Source organism: Diadema antillarum, unplaced genomic scaffold (assembly GCF_040938485.1).
Source record: "Diadema antillarum isolate AM-2024a unplaced genomic scaffold, OU_Dant_1.0 scf00000087, whole genome shotgun sequence".
Classification (NCBI taxonomy): Eukaryota; Metazoa; Echinodermata; class Echinoidea; order Diadematoida; family Diadematidae; genus Diadema; species Diadema antillarum.
This window is the reverse complement of record NW_027270976.1, coordinates 437,918-458,117: the sequence shown is the minus strand read 5'-3', so window position 1 is coordinate 458,117 and position 20,200 is coordinate 437,918. Positions and strand designations below refer to the sequence as shown.

The 20,200-nt window shown below is 37.6% G+C and overlaps 1 protein-coding gene across 1 annotated transcript in view; it reads right to left on the bottom strand.

The window, feature by feature from the left end:
- Positions 1-6,689: 6,689 nt before the first annotated feature.
- LOC139718055 (leucine-rich PPR motif-containing protein, mitochondrial-like) overlaps positions 6,690-20,200 on the bottom strand; it is a 49,672-nt gene continuing 36,161 nt past the window's right edge. Inside the window, exons 26-37 of the mRNA XM_071629546.1 lie at positions 19,282-19,441; positions 18,187-18,344; positions 16,149-16,205; positions 15,655-15,791; positions 13,662-13,747; positions 12,290-12,479; positions 11,130-11,257; positions 10,515-10,627; positions 9,032-9,109; positions 8,367-8,457; positions 7,442-7,584; positions 6,690-6,823 (exon numbers count right to left, since the gene is read on the bottom strand). Coding sequence (XP_071485647.1) covers positions 6,737-6,823; positions 7,442-7,584; positions 8,367-8,457; positions 9,032-9,109; positions 10,515-10,627; positions 11,130-11,257; positions 12,290-12,479; positions 13,662-13,747; positions 15,655-15,791; positions 16,149-16,205; positions 18,187-18,344; positions 19,282-19,441 — 1,428 coding nt within the window. The 3' untranslated portion in view covers positions 6,690-6,736. The remainder of the gene's footprint in view (positions 6,824-7,441; positions 7,585-8,366; positions 8,458-9,031; positions 9,110-10,514; positions 10,628-11,129; positions 11,258-12,289; positions 12,480-13,661; positions 13,748-15,654; positions 15,792-16,148; positions 16,206-18,186; positions 18,345-19,281; positions 19,442-20,200) is intronic.

Sequence of the window (20,200 nt, the reverse complement as noted above, 5' to 3'; positions counted from 1 at the left end):
GCATGAGTTGTGACTCTCTCACACACGGGACCTCCATTTTATGCCCAATATCCGAGGGACAGAATGTTTTGCCTGTTACAAGAGGGGACGGTATGGTTACGCACATATTTGCTCAGTGAGACTTGGGAATCGAACCCGGGTCCTTCGGATCTGGAGGCTGACGTGCTACCAACTGAACCATCTCGACCGTCTAGTATAAAATGTTCTGAAATTTTCGTGGTTTTTATTTCGCGTCATCCAATTAATAATGAAACGGAGGTACACATATGTTTATATACTGCACGTATACTACCTGTCCCACTGAGCAGAGGAAGTCGCGAAATTGATTTCTGTGTTAGTCCTCTCATTTGAGATCATGATAATATCACTCCGTCTCACATTCCTCTTGACAAAGTCACATTGTCTTTGGCTAATTCTTGCTTCAGGTGTTTTTCCTTTGTTCGAAAGGAAATCCAACGGAAGGGTAGTACAAGTACATAACATGCTATAGTCATGTCTCTGATAAAAAAGCTCTCAAGCACATGATGTGTTGCGTGGAACAAGAACGTATACGCAAACGGCGGCATCAAACTTGACTTTGGAGCCATGATTTCCAAGACACACTTAGCCAGTGAGCTTCAAGGCTCTAAGCTTTTTACGACTGCCGTTTATTTTGACCAGCGCATGAACTGAGGCTACTTATTAGGCCCTACATAAGAAAATATAAATTATAGGCAATACGATGTCAATCATGGCAGGAGAGTGGTAAAAAGTTCGTCTTTATTCTCTATCACCATCGCAACATGCTTGTAGCGTATTTTATTTACAAATACGATATGGACTCACATCAGACGACAGCAAACATGATAAGGGGTTTATATGCATGGATCAAACGAAAATTAAAATCTTATTTTATGAATGAATGATGATGCATTCTCTAGAAATCACTTCAAGGTTCGAGTGGAAGATAGAAAAAAAATATCGTACATGAAATAATCTAGACTTTGATCATGTACAATGGAACCTCGTTAATAAACAAGTCCATTTTCACGGGCTTATTACCTTCATACTCGTGACTCTAGAAAGTCGTTCTTGAATTGCCTTATCTAGTGCTGCCCTATGTCCTCCGAATTAATTTTGCACATCAAACCTATAAATAGCTGATACATGTACAGTATTACCACGGAACATACCGAAATTTGTCTTTATATAGTTATCGGGGAACTGTTCATACAGACGCGTTGGGAAAAACTACATTACCACTTTTTCTTACGTTATACAATTAACTTCGAGCGAAATAAACCATAATTCTTCTGCAGCACCTACCCAATCGTAATTTTCCTTCCTTTTTTCACTCGACATCATAAGCACAACTAGTTCATGTTTTTGCTGGTGACGGAAGTCATGGTGAGAATCTAGGGTGTAAAGCGTGTGCCCTTTGATCACGTCACCCCTTGACCTAGTTTATGGAACATTCCCAACGAAGGTTCAACGAACTCTCATCGGCCGCCCCAGACCCACACACATTTTCTCTCCCTCTCTCTCTCCCTCCCTCTCTCTTCCTCGTTTCGTTTGCTAGTACGAAATCTTGCTTCTTTCGTGCCGCATCCCTAAACATGTACATCGACAAAAACCTGCCGTCTTCTGATACTCTCGGTTTCACGTTAACCTGCAAAAAGAAGAAGAAGAAGAAGAAAAAAAAAAAACTACATTCATAAAGTTTCGGTACACTTGTCTTTTCAAAGTAATTTCGTTGTTGCATTGTAATTTCGCTTTCCTTTCTAATTTGAACACAAGTTTTACTAGCCCTCGTCGCGACACTTTGATTCCTTAGCATACGTAATATAGCACTAGACAAGACTTTCGCTCTCCTTTCCTTATGTAGCCAAATATCGAACCTTCTTAAGTGCTCCCAAAACATGTTCCTGAATTACATGTACTATCATCGACAAAAAGAGGAAGGGTCTCATTCTTATCCAAGTCTAACTCGTACATTGTATTTGTTTCTTTTCGAGGCGTAACTAGCAACCGATGAGGAGGAGATGGAGCCAGGGGATACACCCCTTAGGTCGCCGTGTGGGGATTGGTGTTCACACCTGTCTTACAACTTTTCAGATGATTAGGAAATTATAGAAACTATGGGTCAAAAAAAAAAAAACCATTTTGACTGTGATTATTACAAAGGGGGTACATTAATGTGACCTTGTGAGATCTTCGGGGAGGGAGCGAAGCGACCAGACTTTTAGTAAACACTTTTTGTACAAAAGTCGCGTTTATAGAGCATTAAAAGCAAATTTCTAGAGAATTAACATATTGAGAAAATCAAAAATCAGTTGGAAGGACTATGATCATAACATACGAAGGGTACATTATGTGACGGTGTGAGATCTTCGGCGAGGGAGCGAAGCGACCGAGCGGGGGGAGGGTGTGGGAAGGCACCCCTTCCAACGGTAGGGACTTTTTGTCGCGTTTATAGAGCATTTAAAATTAAATTTCTAGGGAATAAAACGTAATAAAAGAAATCACTGCGAAGGACTATGATCATAAATTATGAAAACTATTCACTTTACTAAAGTGCATGCAGAGCGAGCGAGCCACTTTCACTTTACCATTCGTCTGAAATGTAACGTGACCGCATTGTTCGAGCAATGAAAAATATTTCTATACTGCTAGAAAGCAGAGAAGAAAAGAAAAAAAAATGTAAGGTTTACTAAAGGTATGTTTCAGTGGGCACACTCGAGGACGTAAAGCTACCATGTACAATATACACTACATTTACTCGTAAGTTAATACTAATGTATAGATATGATAATGTATATTGTTAGTGTATTTAGTGTAATTTCGCTTTTTCAGTCATGAAATTGACAACTTTTAGACAAGAAAAAAGCCTTTAGGTGCGAGTTTTTTTACTTTGTCTCCCTGTACAAATTAAATTTGTTAAGATCGCAACTGCTGATCTGTAAATTAACAAACATGTCGGAAAAAGGAACCACGTTCGTGTCACTGCCGGCAACCAGGGACAGCCTGGTGGTAGAGTCGCTGCCAGGAAAGCAGTAGATGACAGGTTCGAGTCCCGCTGGTTCCCTTTTTCCGACAGGTTTGTTAATTTACAGATCAGAAGTTGCGACCTTAACAAATCTAATTTGTAGAGGGAGACAAACTGGAGAAACTCGCACCTTCACCTTCACCCCTCTGAATAATATCTTTCTTTAAAAAAAAAAAACCTTTATTGTTCATCTTGGTCTTTAACTAATTGATTATTTGTGACAGGGGGCACGGGGGGGGGGGAAGAGGTAAAAACTAGTTTTGACCCCCCCCTTTTCCGCCGCCCTTGTACTCATAAGATTCAAGATTTGATAAACATGTGAACTCTGTAAGTTATTCAGTCCATGCTATACTCTTGCATGTCCTTGTTTTATTTTATTTGAATTGAATACAAATGAAAAAGAATGTACAGTGTATGTGTGTGTGCGTGAGATAGATGGAGTAAAGAGAGAGAGAAAATCACCTTGGGTTAGCTAACATCATGCATGTTGGAGCTCCATACAAGTCCCAGTGTGATTTCAGACAATCTACTTATGTTCAATATTGCAAAAGTCATATCAATATATTACTAAATTCACTGTAAATACAGAGTTATATCAATTGTCGAGAGTAGGGCATACCACAACAAAGACAAAATTAGAAAATTGCTGTGTTCCACAGAGACATGCACATTTTGTATTACATTACAGTCAACCTTGCCTAAGTCAAATCTATGTGGACTGTCGAAATAACTTTGACTTAGAGAATATCACAATCAATAGAATATAAAGAAAAGAGGACTTGAAAAGACCTTCGACTTAGGCGATAATTTGACCTATGCGAGGTCAACTTAAGCAAGGTTGACTGTAAATATCTGTACACTGTGTTCGCACAATGCAACTCCCATTCTCACTATCTCTCAATCATTTCTCACTATCTCTCAATCATTTCTCACTATCTCTCAATCATTTCAGGTCTAGTGACAATGAATAAGTAAAACAGGAACAAGATTTTCATCATATTCTGCATATTCAATTCGTCAATCTATTAAATAGATGAAAATGATGCTCGGTAGATCTTGATGTTCAGGAATACATTCTCATAATATAATTGAATGCAGTGCTTTCTCATTTTTTTTCTCAGACAAACCGACTATTTAACACCACTGGGTAAAACTCATATAGTATAATGCAGAAAGTGTAACAAATAAAATAGGTACGATGCTGCTACTCTCTTGAGTTTGGCCTGGTACCAGTGCCTGAGAAGAAGGCAGGCATTCCATGCTGTAAGCTGACAACATGGTGAGTTAACAGTAACATATAACACACAGGTCACAATTCATTTGACATCATGGTCAACAGGGAAGTAAAAGGTTTTTACAGTAGTAGTCTATTCCAGAACATATTTCACAGGAATGAATGTCAAACAGTTTTATTTCCCCCAAGTTTTTCCCTACATCAGTCAATGTGAAAACTGTAATCACCATATCACCTGTGTTTGATATGAACTGATATAGGTTATTATTTTCTTCCAAACTTGGTACAGGGGAAGTTTATTATAATGAGCTGCTTGGGTCCACTGAAGTTTCCTTGAGAATCTTGTTGTACAGTGCACTCCTGCTATAACGAACACAGTTATAATGAAATTCCGGTTACAACGAAGTAAAAATTCAGGCCACAGCATCATCTACAGTATGTATTTGTATTGTTTATTTGTTTGGTTATAACCAAATTTCGATATAGGAAAAGAAAACTGCCGGTCCCGAGGACTTTGATATAACAGGAGTCCACTGTATCAGGGATTTTTTTTTTTTTTCAAATGTAAAAGGAATTGGACCAGCAAAATGAGCTTGTTATATCATGTATCTAGCTTTAATCAGGCATCTGGTTATATTTGACCTCATCATAACTAGGTTTCTGTTTCTAGAAATGATCCACATTGCAACGCTAAGCAGAGGTGACAATACTTAAAGGGGATGGCTAGTAACTGATCAGTGGGAATCAGTGGAAATGCTGGGGGATGATTGTTCCAATCCTTGTGAGATTCATTTAAGAGTACATTATATCTAATTGTTGTGTGAAAATCATTTGCTTCAGATGGTCTCATATCCAAGTAATGTGCAGTTCAATGTTTCCAGGTTAGCATGCCTGTACAGTGTCGATCGCCCCGGTTTACTAAAGGTATGTTTCAGTGGGCACACTCGAGGACGTAAGGCTACCATGTATACACTAAATTTACTCATAAGTTAATATTAATGTATCGATATAATAGTGTATATCATTAGCGTATTACACAGTCATGAAATTGACAACTTTAACAATCGCCCCGGCACTGTACAGGCATGCTAACCTGGAAACACTGAACTGCACATTACTTGAATATGAGACCATTCTGAAGAAAACAATTTCACACAACAATTAGATATAATGTACTCTTAAATGAATCTCACAAGGATTGGAACAATCATCCCCCAGCATTCCCACTGATTCCCACTGATCAGTTACTAGCCATCCCCTTTAATGTATCTACAAGACAAATAATTGTAACAGTGTAGTTCCCTTGAATCAAATGGAACATCTGCAGGTTTCTTAATTTCCTTTCAAGCCTTTAAAATTGACTCTTGAGGCCCTGAATGAAACAGAACAGGGGGAAAAATGTCTCCCACAGTGTCTTGAAGATCTGGTTCAGCATACTATTATATATGATGTACATTGTGTGTTATTATTTTGACGTGTTTCATCCTTGAAGGAGATTTTCACAATGACCATAACTCTGTTTATCATCTAAACTAGACTTTGACAGGTAACAATGTGTAACAATCTCCATAGCCAAACATGATTATTCCCACTTAAAAAGGTAATTTGATAGAGGTTTCATGTAATTCAGTATCTTTGACAAGGTAGATTAGACAAGGTAGATTAAACACCAGAGTAATGCTTACAAATTCTAATGTACGTTTTCCAGTTTGTCATGTTACTCACAAATGCCACAAAACCATTTGATCAAAGACAGATCTTCTGTTTTTGAGTGAATTTCTGCCAATTGAGTCAATAAAAGATATCTGGTATAACCCGTACAAAAAGGGAAAGGATAATGTAAAGGCTCACAAAGCACTTCTCTGCACATTCAAATGTCATCCTAGTAGTTCTAACAGAGTCTGTGTCAACATTGCATCAACAAAGTCCTGGCAGGCATGCGTGATGAAAATTAGATGTCACAAACCAGTGTAATTGATGTCTCTCTTTATATCTTCTGATTTAGATAAATATAAGATCAATCACCAAAGATTGCTTAATTTTACAGAAAAAAAAACAGAAGAAAGAGATAAATGAGAGAGTAGTGTTGTCATCTGATTTAGTTTGGGAAATAATTGGAGGGTTGAAAAGCATTCCATCACTCTAATATCTCTGAGACAATAATTTTTAGAATGAATTCCTCTCTGTCACTTTGATAAGGTTACAGTATGTATAACATCAATTATCTCATCAACCTTTGATTCATCATTCTTCTCATACACTTCTACAGAAAGTTGAACCAGCCTCCATTACACTACAGGCATCACAAACTATGACCACACCCTGCAGCAGCAAAGCTATTGTCAATCTGTGGACAACATATCCAAGCTCCAAACCGTCTCATAATTTTCCCTGACAGGGCTGAATATTGTCAACAGAAGAGTTCTAGTGGTGAGAATGATACATGAGTGAAAGTTCAGAGAATATCTTGGATTCCATCAGCTTTCCTCCTCAGTGACTTGGATCTCTGGCAAGTTATCTTTCATCTCCACTCTCAGCTTCTCTCGGTAAAAAGATAGGGAGTTCTGTGCAGTCAAAAGAAATGTATATGACAGAATTGGAATTAAGCACAATTTGAGTAAACAAATCAATAGTAACAAGAAGATATGACTATACTAAAATCCGTCCATCATGCCATCCATTTAATCCAACATTGGTAGAATTCTTGACATGCTCAAGTGCACAGCTTTGCCTTGTTTTTACATCTCATGCTTCAGTCCCAAACTGTTCAAACCTTTATTTATAGCAACCCTCTGCATTTACATCACTCCTTCCTTTCTTTACTGCAGAAGAAACAAATACAGATCATTAAAGACACAAATTATTTTCACCATAACATTTGCTGTCATTTCAACATAATTTATAAAATCATTTCAGCCGTAAACAGTTACCATGACGTTAGGGAAAGTTTGCAAGCCTATCATCTTCATTCGTTTGCATATAATAATGTACAACCCTAGACCATCTACAAAGTTACATTTGAAAATAGAATTATGAAAAGACATTACTGGTCAACTAAAACAATAAATATCTTAAAAGTGAGCTGTGGAATGCATAGTCTGATAACATAATGTACCAGGGAGGACCTATCACAAACAATATTGAAAATAAAAATGCTTGTCTTTTTATCAATAGTTACTCACTTGTGGTTCTTCAAACGGGATGGCTTGGTTGTTTTTCCTCAACAGTAGAGCCAGTCGCTTCAGCATGAACTCACTGACCGGCAACCCTTCTTCCTCCATCCGCTGCTTGACCATTAGCCCTCCTTCATGGTCATTCTTCATAACTGATGGAAGAGTTATCATTATAAAAAGTACATATATACATATATTTTAGTCAAACTCTTGGAGTATGGTTATGTCTGCATTAGAAAGAGACAAATATCCTCCAAGTATTCCAGATAATTTTAAGCTTCTCTGTTTCCATCGCAAAGTGTCAGGCTTCTGTGTGTTTCATGGCCATGTCATGCAAGGAATTGTGTCTGTCTAACAGTGTTGGAATGGAATCCCCAATCCATTGATAATCCTTTAACCAGGAGTAAAACTAATCATCATTACATCACTGTGGTTCTCATAGACAAGGCATAATAATGTCTGTGAGGGAGTGATTTAATTTTACATCATGTCTCACATCATGTTCACAGCACTATGAAATCAGAGTTAATTTCATCCACACCTTGTAGGTTCACATACCACCAGCTGTTGAACTGGATCTGAATATCAATGTCACGATGTAGGTGTGAGGCAGATTAAATATATATGTATCTATATCACGGAGTTAAAAAAACTTTGTTGACTTACTTTCCATCTAAAGACTGTAAAACTATTTTTTTTTTCATAAGAATTGAACATAAGCTTGTTGTTTGAATCAGACTACATTTGACCATGGTTAACATATTTCTGAAAATCAATTAACATAGTATGAGGAAAGCTGACTTGTTTTTTATTCAGTCAGGTGTGATTCACAGTGATCCAGTACATGAACTATACAGAAAATGTAATGAAAACATGGTAATCTACAACTGAACAACTGTCTTTAAATCTGCAGAGAGTCTGAACTCCAACTTACCATGGGCCCTGAGCAAATAGAAGTACACCTTGGCTCTGTCCAAATACTTCTGGTCTTTGGTCACATCAAGCACAAGTTCAACCTTTTTTACCTGGCAGAAAAGAGAAAAGAAATAGTGTATCGATAAAACGTATAAGGTCAAAAGGAAATGTGTAAAATCTCTATGGGTTAATTATGAAAACATTGACTGCTGTTAATGTATTGTAAAAAGAAAATTAGTAATAAATTATGATAGTGCATCATGTAAAATAATGTGGTGGTACAAGAAAAAATAACAATTCTCAAGGTTTCATATTGAGGTGGTTTTCATCAAATTTAGCTTTCATGTCAAAGATGAGTTTGTATGGTTGACTGAAAAGGCTCATTAGGTATTCTCTCTTACACAATATTCTGCTAACGTTGTGTATACAACATTTTATTTTGCACTCTGAGGCTCTATATCATTTCCTTCAGACATAGTAGTGGGTCCACGCCTCATGATCAGCAAGTTATATTTGTACACACACCTCCCATCAGAAAACATAACAGGGAGACAAATGAACAAAAATTGGGAGAAATTGATTTGAAACATTCTGCAACATAATAATCAAGTAGGAAAGAATTAACACTTATATCTAAAAGGGAGTGGAATTATGGAAAGAGCTAAAAAGCTGAAAAAGATTTACCACATCAGCATCAGATTCCATGAGCTCTATGATGTAACCAATAAATCCTGTGGATCTTTCCTTGATGACCGGATACCTCTGAACAACAAAATAGCATAAATATGAAATAAAGACAAGAAGAAATTTTATATCATCATGCATTTCTGTTCAACTCCCTCACACATACAAATGTTTAACAGATATGCACAAATGTCTTTGCAATGCTAACTCTTTTTCTCAGGTTTTGATAGTATCTGAACAGTCAGAGTTTGTGATGTAAAAGATTAACCACTCAGAGGGGAAGGATGTAAAAGTCAGAAACTTTATTACAGTCCCAAACCTTGATGATTGTGTCTTGAAATGTCTCATTTGGGAAAAACATTGTACGTAATATACAACACATGAACGTAGTATTACATTACCTGAGTAATACATCACATCTGTTATGATTAGTTCTAAATGCTCATCCAAATGGTTTGTATGGTTTAAAGTAACATTTGACAGATTAATCACCACCTACGGATTACTCCACTTAATAATCTACCAACGTGACAAAGAGATATGTGCAGAGAATAACCAGCAGATTTCACTCGCCATGTTATCAGTACTATGGAATAAGAGTATCATTCTGCATATTGCCAGACTACAGGAATATAACATATTAATATAATATGGACTGGCCTTGAGGGGGATACAACATTATTGCCTGAACTAGAACTGTAGTGCCCCAGTCAAAGACGATGGCAATACAATTCTAGTGAGGGCAATTAATGTCGTATCCCCCGAAAGTAGACAGTCTATATCATTATCATTATCCATTTCAGACATCTCGAGCAGTGAAATACATCATTACAATGTAACTTTTTACAACTTTCCAATTCACTGTACATGTACTAGTATTTTACTCGGCGCTAGCTCGAGCTCTACACCAGATTGCGCGCTGCATCCCTATACACAGTTCAGGTACACTGCGTGCATATAACAGCCAACTCACACAGGCGCAGGGATCGTCTTCTGTTTCTACGTGTTGACCTATGGGAATTTGCCCTCCGTTGCGAAACTTGGGTATGTAGTGCGCGTAGAAAGAGCCAGCTCACACAATAACAGTAATCGTCCTTTAGTTTTGCATGTTAACCTATGGGAATTTGCCCTTCGTCGCGAAACCTCTCTGCGAGAAACCGTCATCAACAGTATGAGTGGGACCCAAGTGCCCATATGCTATATTCCCCTCGTTTTTAACACGCAAATCCCATAGATGTTTGCCAAAGCGGGGAATATGGAAATTTTGCTCCTCTTCTCTCTGCTGGCACGTAATCTTGCGCGTAGTACGAGGGAAATACAATTTTGTAGAACTACAGGTCAGATGCCTGATACGGGTAATGATATATGACATAAGTCTGTTCACAATTTCAATGACATGACGTGATCACTAGAATACAGGCAAGCCAAAGCCATTTTGAGGAGAGATAGGTGGGGTGGGGGGGGGGGGGGGGGTGGGACTCACCTCAACCACTGCCTTGGCCTCCTCCAGGTTCATACTATCCAGCTGGGCGTAGAGCAGCTGCCAAGCTGGCCCATCCACCTCCTGAGCAGAGAAACGGTCTACCATGTTGTACACTGTGAGATAACAGTAAAACATTCTCACAATACAGGATATAACTCACAGGACTTCATGTGTACAGACCCTCCATGGTGTGTCAGTTAACATTTCTACATATGTCAAAATGCTCAACCTATCAATACCAGTGTTCCTCTGTTAACACATAAATGTTTTGTGCTCTATTGTCTGGTTCTGCTGGTTAGTCAAATGACTATGTAGATTAAGTTGTACAGATAAGAAGCCCACTAGATTACTCCTGGCATCTTCCAGGCATCCTGATCACCAAGCACACAAACGTTTCATTCTCCGAGATACGACATCCTCTCTCCCTCTCTCTCTCTCTCTCTCCATTATCAGATCAGATTCAACAGCTTCTGATAACTACTTATCTCCATGGTAACGACCCATCAAACCCTTTGAAGAAGAAAAGCATTCAGGTGACTACAAAAACTTCATTTTCAAAATCTTCCATCTCATGACAGTGGTTGTGTTTATATCCAAAGAGAATATATCACATACCTTCATCAAGTGATAAGTTCTTCTGAATCACTTTTCGAAAGAACGACCTCAATCCAATCCGTCTTGTCTTGCCGCTTTCTACCTGAATCTCTCTCTCAATGTATTGGAGTGCACTGCTGATGTCATTCCTAATCAACAGAGGAAAATCATTTGTCCCTTTAACAAGAAGCACACATCTAAATCAATTTTAAAGGGATCGTACAGTTATGGTTGAGACCTAATTCCAGGTTTCTAACATTTTTTGGTGAAATAATGAGAAACCTCTTATAAAATGTGAAAGAGCATGTAGTTCTATGAGGAATTCAACATTTATTTGATGAAAATTGGTTTTAAAATGGCTGAGATATCAAAAAAGAGCGATTCTAATAAAGTGTGGGACCCACACTTTATTACGATCGCTTTGTTTTACTTTGTTTTTGGATGTTTCAGTCGTTCCAAACCCAATTTTCGTCAAATAAACTTTGAATTCCTCTCAAAATGGTATGTTCTGTACAATATCATAAGTGTTTTCTTGGTATCTCGCAAAAAGTTAAAAGCCCAATTCTCATCTCTACCAAAACTGTACTAGCCCTTTAATTACCAACTCAGAGAAACAGAGAGGCTTAATATTAATTTCACGACTCACTTTGCAAGACATATCAAACATTTTTCCAAAATTTCATAACTCATCTCTCTTAAAAGAAAAAATGCAATTTCTTGAATGGATAGTTTTTAAAGCAATTTTGAAGTGAAGTGTTGAACACATGAACACTGCAGCATAACTGTAAATATGTACCACAAAGCAATTCTCATTTATCCCTCATCATCTGTGATATAGTTTATTACTCCATGCTGAAGTTGAAAGTTGATGAGAACTTCCTTCATTAACTACCTCAGAAAGAAATCGTGAGCATGGCATGACTACCTGTGTTACCTCTGAGCATACTTCTCTTTCAATGTGATGTACGGAACTCAAGGGGCACGACCTAAGAGAACATGGTCTACAGTCAAATGGCATAATGAATGCTTAGACATACAGGACTTTACGAACCTGCCTAATATTTCTACCAACATTTTTTTACCACCAGACTAAAATGGAAGCACAAGCATTGCAAACATTGTTCATTAATTTTCTTAGTCTGGTGTCTTAGTCTCATACAGTCTAGGTACTTTAAACTTACTTGACAGCATATGCCCCCAGCACAGCTTTGGAAAATGGAAACTGCATAGAAGTCTTGGTTTCAAATTTGTCCTTGAGTGAGAGAAGCCTGTCCACATCTCCATCCTGTTGGTATTTCTCACACAGCAGTCGTAGTCCAGATGGCCTCACTAAATCACTCTCCAACAGCTGGTCAAAGGCATTCTCAGCACCTTATTGAAGTCATATAGAGAAGCATGTCGTCACAGAAGTCAAATCAAACAAAACCTTTATTCTGGTAGTTTCTTTTAATGCAGCTGAAATTACACCAAACACGTAATCAATACAGATGTTTAAAATATTTTTCCTTTTCTTTTTGATTTAATACATTCCTACTCGTAACTTCGTGTTAAAAACTTGAAGCAACTTCATTGTCTCTTTCATTTCTAATTTGTTAATTTGTTTCTTCTGATCTCTTATCACTCTCTGCTTTTCAAGATTATACTGTATCATTTTCTAGTGTTATTTTTATTCCATGTCAATCAATATTGATGATATTGTGGTTTGATCATTGTTGCCAGGTATGATGCATCATATCAATATTTGGGACAAGTTTCATTACTACTGTGATCACATGAACAAGATGCCAAATAACTTAAAGGACATGTTGATCTTCACAGACATGTGGGTTTAGTGAATGCAGCAATAATAGTAGAAGACATCAGTGAGAGTCTAAGGAAAATCGGACATTCTGTTCAAAAGTAATGAAATTTTGAAGTTTTTGCTCAGTCATGGCTGGGTGAAAAGACTAGTATAGCTTGTGATGTCACATGTGTAAAACAATATAAAGAAAGAATAAAGGAAATTCAACATATTCCCATTTTCCTTGAATAACAAAAGAACACTCGATTTCTCTCTTTCAGAAGGCAGGGGGAATAATATTACCCTAAACATACGTCAGTAACAAGTCGAAGAAATGTGCACTTTATTCAAAAAGTAAAGTTTTGCGAAATTCTCTTTCTATTTTCCTTACATCGCTGTATGCATGTGACATCATACACTGTAGTTGTCTTTTCATCCAGCTGTGATTGAGCACATACTTAAAAAATTCATAACTTTTGAATAGATTGTCCGATTTTCCTCAAACTTTCACTGATGTGTTCTACTAATATTGCTGCATTCTCTCAATTCTTATGTATATGGAGGTGGACTTGCCCTTTTATTTTTCACGAGTGAAAAGACCACTAGGAGAATTATATGGCCATCTCTCCTGGCAAACACTCCTATATTGTGACATATATATATGCATACAGCTTTTACAGTTTCTGCTCCAACAAACATCACTGGTTCCGTGGAAATGTCCCCTAGAAAGCTACTTCTGCAGACATTTGACAAATAAAACTAAAATCACTTACTTTGAATGTCTCCCCTTCTGATGTATTCTATCATCAGTTTGTTCATTACATTTGGAGAAGGCTTGTAGCTCACTGAGGACTCGGCCCTGTAAGAAGATGAAGATATCTCAATAATGGTAACGTCAGATGCCAGATTAGGGTAAACAAGTGGCATAGACACTATACTCCTGCCATATTACTCCTAAAGTCTGCAGCCACTAGAATACAAAAGTGAACACAGCTATCCGTAATTAAGACTTAAAGGTCCTGTTTACCTTTGGGAGCAGTGATTTCAAAAATGTTCAAGATATCACATTTGATGCATATGAGTAGTAGTAGGGTACCTAAGGGGGGTCACCGTGCACCCCCCCCCAGAACTCCTTGAAACTTACATTTTCAGGATCCTCATGACATACCAAAACATAATCAAGATGTTAACAGGAATGAAAAGTGGCTGTTCTAGGTGAAATTTAATGTATTCTATTGTTTTTCATAATTTCTTATAAAATGTATTTCTTTGTTTTTCAACTTTTTCAACTTTTGTTTTTTCTTTGTTTTTCTATTGGAAATTGTCACTGACCACATTTCTACCATAATTAGCACGAAACTATTCAATGAAAGTGATTAATTGTAACAATAATTAGGTTTTCATGACCTTGATGACAGAGCACCTGTTTTCCATAGGAAATGTACACAAAATCACAAAATTGTGCCCGTTTTGGGGGGACATTCCATTACAATAATGGGCGTGACTTTGCAAAAGTATACGCGGATGTTGCAAATTTGGTCTCAAAAGTTGTGCGAGACTTGACCAAACAAAGTCAAGAAGCCTCGCGACAGATTTATAGCGCGAAACTTCTTTTTCACATAATCTCATTTTTAAGGAGGTGGTATGCTTTACTAAGTATTTATCCATATCTTTCTTTTTGATTAACCGAAAGTCACTTAACTTCATGGGTGCGTTCAACATAAATGAATTTCTTCTGTTTCCACGACAACAGGGTGTGCTATATATATATATGTATGTATATAATATATATGTGCTTACATGTAGGGCCTACATAGTAGGGTACTAAGGGGGGGGGGGGGTCACTGTGCACCCCCCCCCCCCAGGACTCCTCGAAACTTACTTGACTTTGTTTTGTTCAAGTCTCACGCAACTTTTGAGACCAAATTTGCAACTTCCCCGCATACTTTTGCGAAGTCACGCCCATTTTTGTAACGGAATGTCGTTCCAAAACGGGCACAATTTTGTGCTTTTGTGTACATTTCCTATGGAAAACAGGTGCTCTGTCATGAAAGTCATGAAAACCTGATTATTTTTACAATTAATCACTTTCATTGACTAGTTTTGTGCTAATTATGGTAGAAAAGTGGTCAGTGACAATTTCCAATAGAAAAACAAAGAAAAAACAAAAGCTGAAAAAGTTGAAAAACAAAGAAATACATAAGAAATTATGAAAAACAATAGAATACATTAAATTTCACCTAGAACAGCCACTTTTCGTTCCTGTTAACATCTTGATTATGTTTTGGTATGTCATGAGGATCCTGAAAATGTAAGTTTCGAGGAGTCCTGGGGGGGTGCACGGTGACCCCCCCTTAGGTACCCGACTATAGGTCAGTTGTATCACAAAACATCCTAACTTACGAGAATTCTGCAATAAATCCTAAAATAAAATGAGATATCACTGTTTTTCTCAATAAACCATAACTGCAGACGGTTTAGTCTGGAAACATTTTTATCTTAACTATTGTTCACATTATGTATATTTAACAATACTTAACATCCATTATACTTATTCAACTTTTTACATTGGTTGTTTCTATCCCTAACTCATATTTTAGAACTATTTTGAAGCACAAATGCTGGGTTTTTACTTCATCTGAAAATGGTCAATTATACCTTTAATCAGAAATCAACTGGAGTTGCCATTCAGTAAAATCATTGGGCACAAGAATACAAGATTTTCCAAGGCTGAGATAGCTGCTGAAGTTCTGTCCATATACTCACATTTTCTGGACTGCAAGAGCATCTTCAATATTGCCAAGCTTCAGAATCTCAAGCATGACCTGGTCAAATGTGGCCAATTCAACTTTCTCTCCACCAGACATCTTTTCCTTCAACAGGGTTATAGCACCATCTAGGTTCTGCAAGAAGAAATGATACACAAGGCTGAGAACCTGCTAGTCTTCAACAATCAGACTCTAGAAGCAGAGGGTGACAGTCTTTGGCATATCTAACTTTTCCTTAAAAAAAAGACAGAACAATCTGCACAGTATTACATTTGGGATTGCCATGGATGTCTGATAAGGTAGCAGGAAATAACATGCTGGTATAAAGCATAATGCTTACTGTCAGTGTACTGTGTTTTTATGTATTCTGGTGTAATTTTTTTTTTTTTTTTTTTGATGGCGCGATGTTTGTGTTTCTCTTAGTGTTTTGAAATTGAACATTGATTGTACATTGATCATGAAGGTGAAAAGGAAACCGAGTCTCACACTTACCCCAGATTTCAGTATGTGTGTCACTTTGTCAACAAAACTCAGGTCTTCATTCTTGAGCTAAAACAAAATAAAACAGCAAAATACTGCAAAATACCATTTTGTTCAAATATTCAAATTCACAGAATTTGTGGACGTTTCTGCCTTAGTGATCCAGTACTTAGCTAATTCATCTATCCTTACTAGATACATTAATCAGTACAGCTATAAAAGTATCAAGTATAAAATTGCCACAATACAATAATTGTCATACACATAGACAAAACAGGAGGCTGTAAAAACTTGTGGGTTGCAGCATCATCCTCCAGTAGGACAATATAATATCTTTACAAAATATTTTGTAGATATTACTGTTGCTTCCAATCAACCAGTATATTATTAGTTCATATTCGATCTTATACATCATATCCCACAATATCATGAAAACCAAGTTTGCCTAGAACTTTGTATTAATTGAAATTGTTAAGTTGTTTATTTTGATGTTGCTTTAAAAAACACACACAACTTGTAACAAGTAAATCAACCCAACCTTCAAATCAAGGATCTTCATTATGCAATTGGGACATTAATGTAACTATCAACAAGGAAAAGTAGAAATTACGCGGTGCGTAATATATGTCCCCGCCGGAAGTAGCATTTTGTAGCAAAATGTGCAATATAGGTAAAAAATCAAGGTCAAAGGTCAAAGAAGTCAAAAGTCAAAATTCTGTGTAAAAATTTTGAAGCCCTCACCTAGTGCCATCACATAAAGCAAACGGAATCGAAATCGGGTTAGAAATGGCGAAGGAGTAGCATTTTGTAGCCAATGTACAATACAGGTCAAAAATCAAGGTCAAAGGTCAAAGAAGGCAAAGGTCAAAATTCTGTGTAGAGTTTTGAAGCCCTCACCTAGTGCCATCACATAAAGCAAACAGAATCGAAATCAGGTTAGAAATGGCGAAGGAGTAGCATTTTGTAGCAAAATGTACAATATAGGTCAAAAATCAAGGTCAAAGGTCAAAGAAGGCAAAGGTCAAAATTCTGTGTAGAAGTTTTGAAGCCCTCACCTAGTGCCATCACATAAAGCAAACGGAATCGAAATCGGGTTAGAAATGGCGAAGGAGTAGCATTTTGTAGCAAAATGTACAATATAGGTCAAAAATCAAGGTCAAAGGTCAAAGAAGGCAAAGGTCAAAATTCTGTGTAGAAGTTTTGAAGCCCTCACCTAGTGCCATCACATAAAGCAAACGGAATCGAAATCGGGTTAGAAATGGCGAAGGAGTAGCATTTTGTAGCAAAATGTACAATATAGGTCAAAAATCAAGGTCAAAGGTCAAAGAAGTCAAAGGTCAAAATTCTGTGTAGAAGTTTTGAAGCCCTCACCTAGTGCCATCATATAAAGCAAACGGAATCGAAATCGGGTTAGAAATGGCGAAGGAGTAGCATTTTGTAGCAAAATGCACAATATAGGTCAAAGGTCAAGGTCAAAGGTCACGACTGGAATTCTGTGTAGAAGTTTCAAAGCTCCCATGTAGTGCTATCATATAAAGCAAACAGAATCAAAATTGGCTCATAAATGACAGAGAAGTAGCAAATTGAAGATTTTGATCACACACGGACGCACACACGGACACACGGACGGACACACGGACGGACACACGGACACACACACGTACGGAGCCCGTTTCATAGTCCCCTGCTCGAACTCGTTCGGCGGGGACAATTAGTGCCATGACATAATGCTTGCAGTTGTAGGCAATCTTCCAGTCTCTGAGAATTTCATTGCAAATTTTAATATTGAAGTCAAGTATCTCTTTACTTTAAAGTTGAAATATCTTACAAGAAGAGGCTGATATTACACCTTTTTTGTTTTATTTATTCATCTATTTATCTATTTTTTAAGATCAGTTGTTTGGGACACACCCCCTTCAAAATTCATAAAATTCATCACCTCACACATGGATATACATGTTTGTTCGGGGAAAGCCCTGTGAGCACCTTTAAAAAATATGTCACATCCTCTGACAGTAGGAATATATATGACACTTTGCTTTCATCTAACCTGCTCTGGAGTAATTTGAGGAACCTCAAAAGGGACAGGTCGGTTGAAGGAACGGAGAACATTAGCAAGGTAACGTAATGTTCTATCTCTGGGAACTACTCCCTCTTCCTGCATGGTGGTCCAAACCTGCAGACATTTGTCCACATCACTGTTTCGTGCTGGGAAATGAAAGAAGACAATGTTAATCAAAAGAGAATATCAAGTTACAGCCACCATCAAAATATCATAACAATAATAATAACAATGATTTGCATTTATATAGCACATAGTACCCTACAAGATTCTCTATGTACTTTACATTCATTTTCCTTTTTTTCGTTCCGTCTTATACATGAGAAAAAAAGCTAAGTTTTCAAGGAGATATCGATGGCATTAGAAGTATGAGAATTGAGTGCTGATTCCCCAAGCTTCTATTGCCCTACTGTGTGTTTAGACATTTAAAAAACTCACAAGGTACACAGGTCTGTGTCTTTCAAGTGCTTCTCTGCCAAAGCACTTCTATCAAAGCTTTCTCACTATCACAACTTGATATTTAATTTAGAAGGAAGGACTGTGTATTACCAATGCAGGTCATCTCATCCACTCAAACATTCCATTCATTCATGTCTGGTCAATTATGAAGAAAGTAAAAGAGTTTTTTTAAAGTCATTTACACATCTGTTCATCCACTCAGTTACACAAAAATGTTCTTTGCAACTGATTGACAAATTGCCCTACATCGACGCAAATACGCACTGAATTGATCAGTGTTTTTGTCGTAGTCATGATAAAAAATCATGGGCGTATCAACTCAGTGCTTATTTACGTCAATGTAGGGCAATTTTTCAATCAGTTGCAATGAAAACATCTCGACGGAAGAATTTCATGAATTTGAATAATGTGTTTGCTGATAGATTTGCAACTTATTAATTCTTACCCTCTTACAGACAGACACTGTTTTTTCATTAATTTTTGAACATTTACTTTCAGTTCGAGAGTGTGGTAATACCTTTTTTCAAAGCACTCAATCTACATTTTGCTGCATTTTCAATCAAGACAATAATGTATTACATTATGAACTTTTTCGGTGAGAAGCCATGGGATGCCAACACTTACTGTGTAACTGGATGAGATAGAAGTACATTTGGTCTCGGTCACAGGCATAGAGATCCCTGGTCATCGATGTCAGCTGCTCCAGTGATTCCACCATGCTGGATCCAATGCAGCGTTCAGCGTACCACTGCAGCCGACGGTTCTTAGCAATCATGCCTGGGGTCTGTGAGAGGAAGATATATAATCTTGTGAAATCATGACTTGCCCCATCCTCACTAGAGTATCACATTATACAAATATACCAGGCCTGAGAGGCTCTGGTTGAAACTATGCGCATGAGGTGACTTCAGTAGCACTATTTTCTGAGGGGCGCAGCCCCGAAGAAAATAGTGCTACTGAAGTCACCGAAGGCACATAGTTTCAACCGGTGCCTCGAAAAATTGGCCTGGTATATTTGTTTTATATCCCTCCCAATGAATTTAAGAGTATTCGACTGATGGTATTCTGTAATTTACCCCCTTTTTTAGGGCATCTTGCTTTACTCTTTTCAAGAAGATTGACAAGTCATTCACGCTCGGGAAAGCAGTTCAGCATGAAGGCAGCACGTACGCGTACTATGAAGAGACAACTGCGCGCTCAGCCGCTAAAGTGTACTCGGTGCATTGCTGTACAACATACTAGTACTGGTAAACGTGCGCAAACTGCAAACTCACTACGCGCTTCATACAATGCAATACGCCTACTAGTATCCGATCTGTCAACAAGTACGTTGGTGCGGTGATGTGCGTGCTCGAGCTGATCAGCGATGTGACTGTGAGCTGCAGTTGATTGTGTTTTCTGTCGTCTTTCTAGCTGTCTGTATATGAATATGGACTATCATTTCCTGTTAAAAATGCAAGTATACATTGTAAATTTGGGTAGTATTCAGTAACAGCGAGTCTAAGGTTAGATTAGGCACTGGAAAAATCCTAGCAGTTAAAGC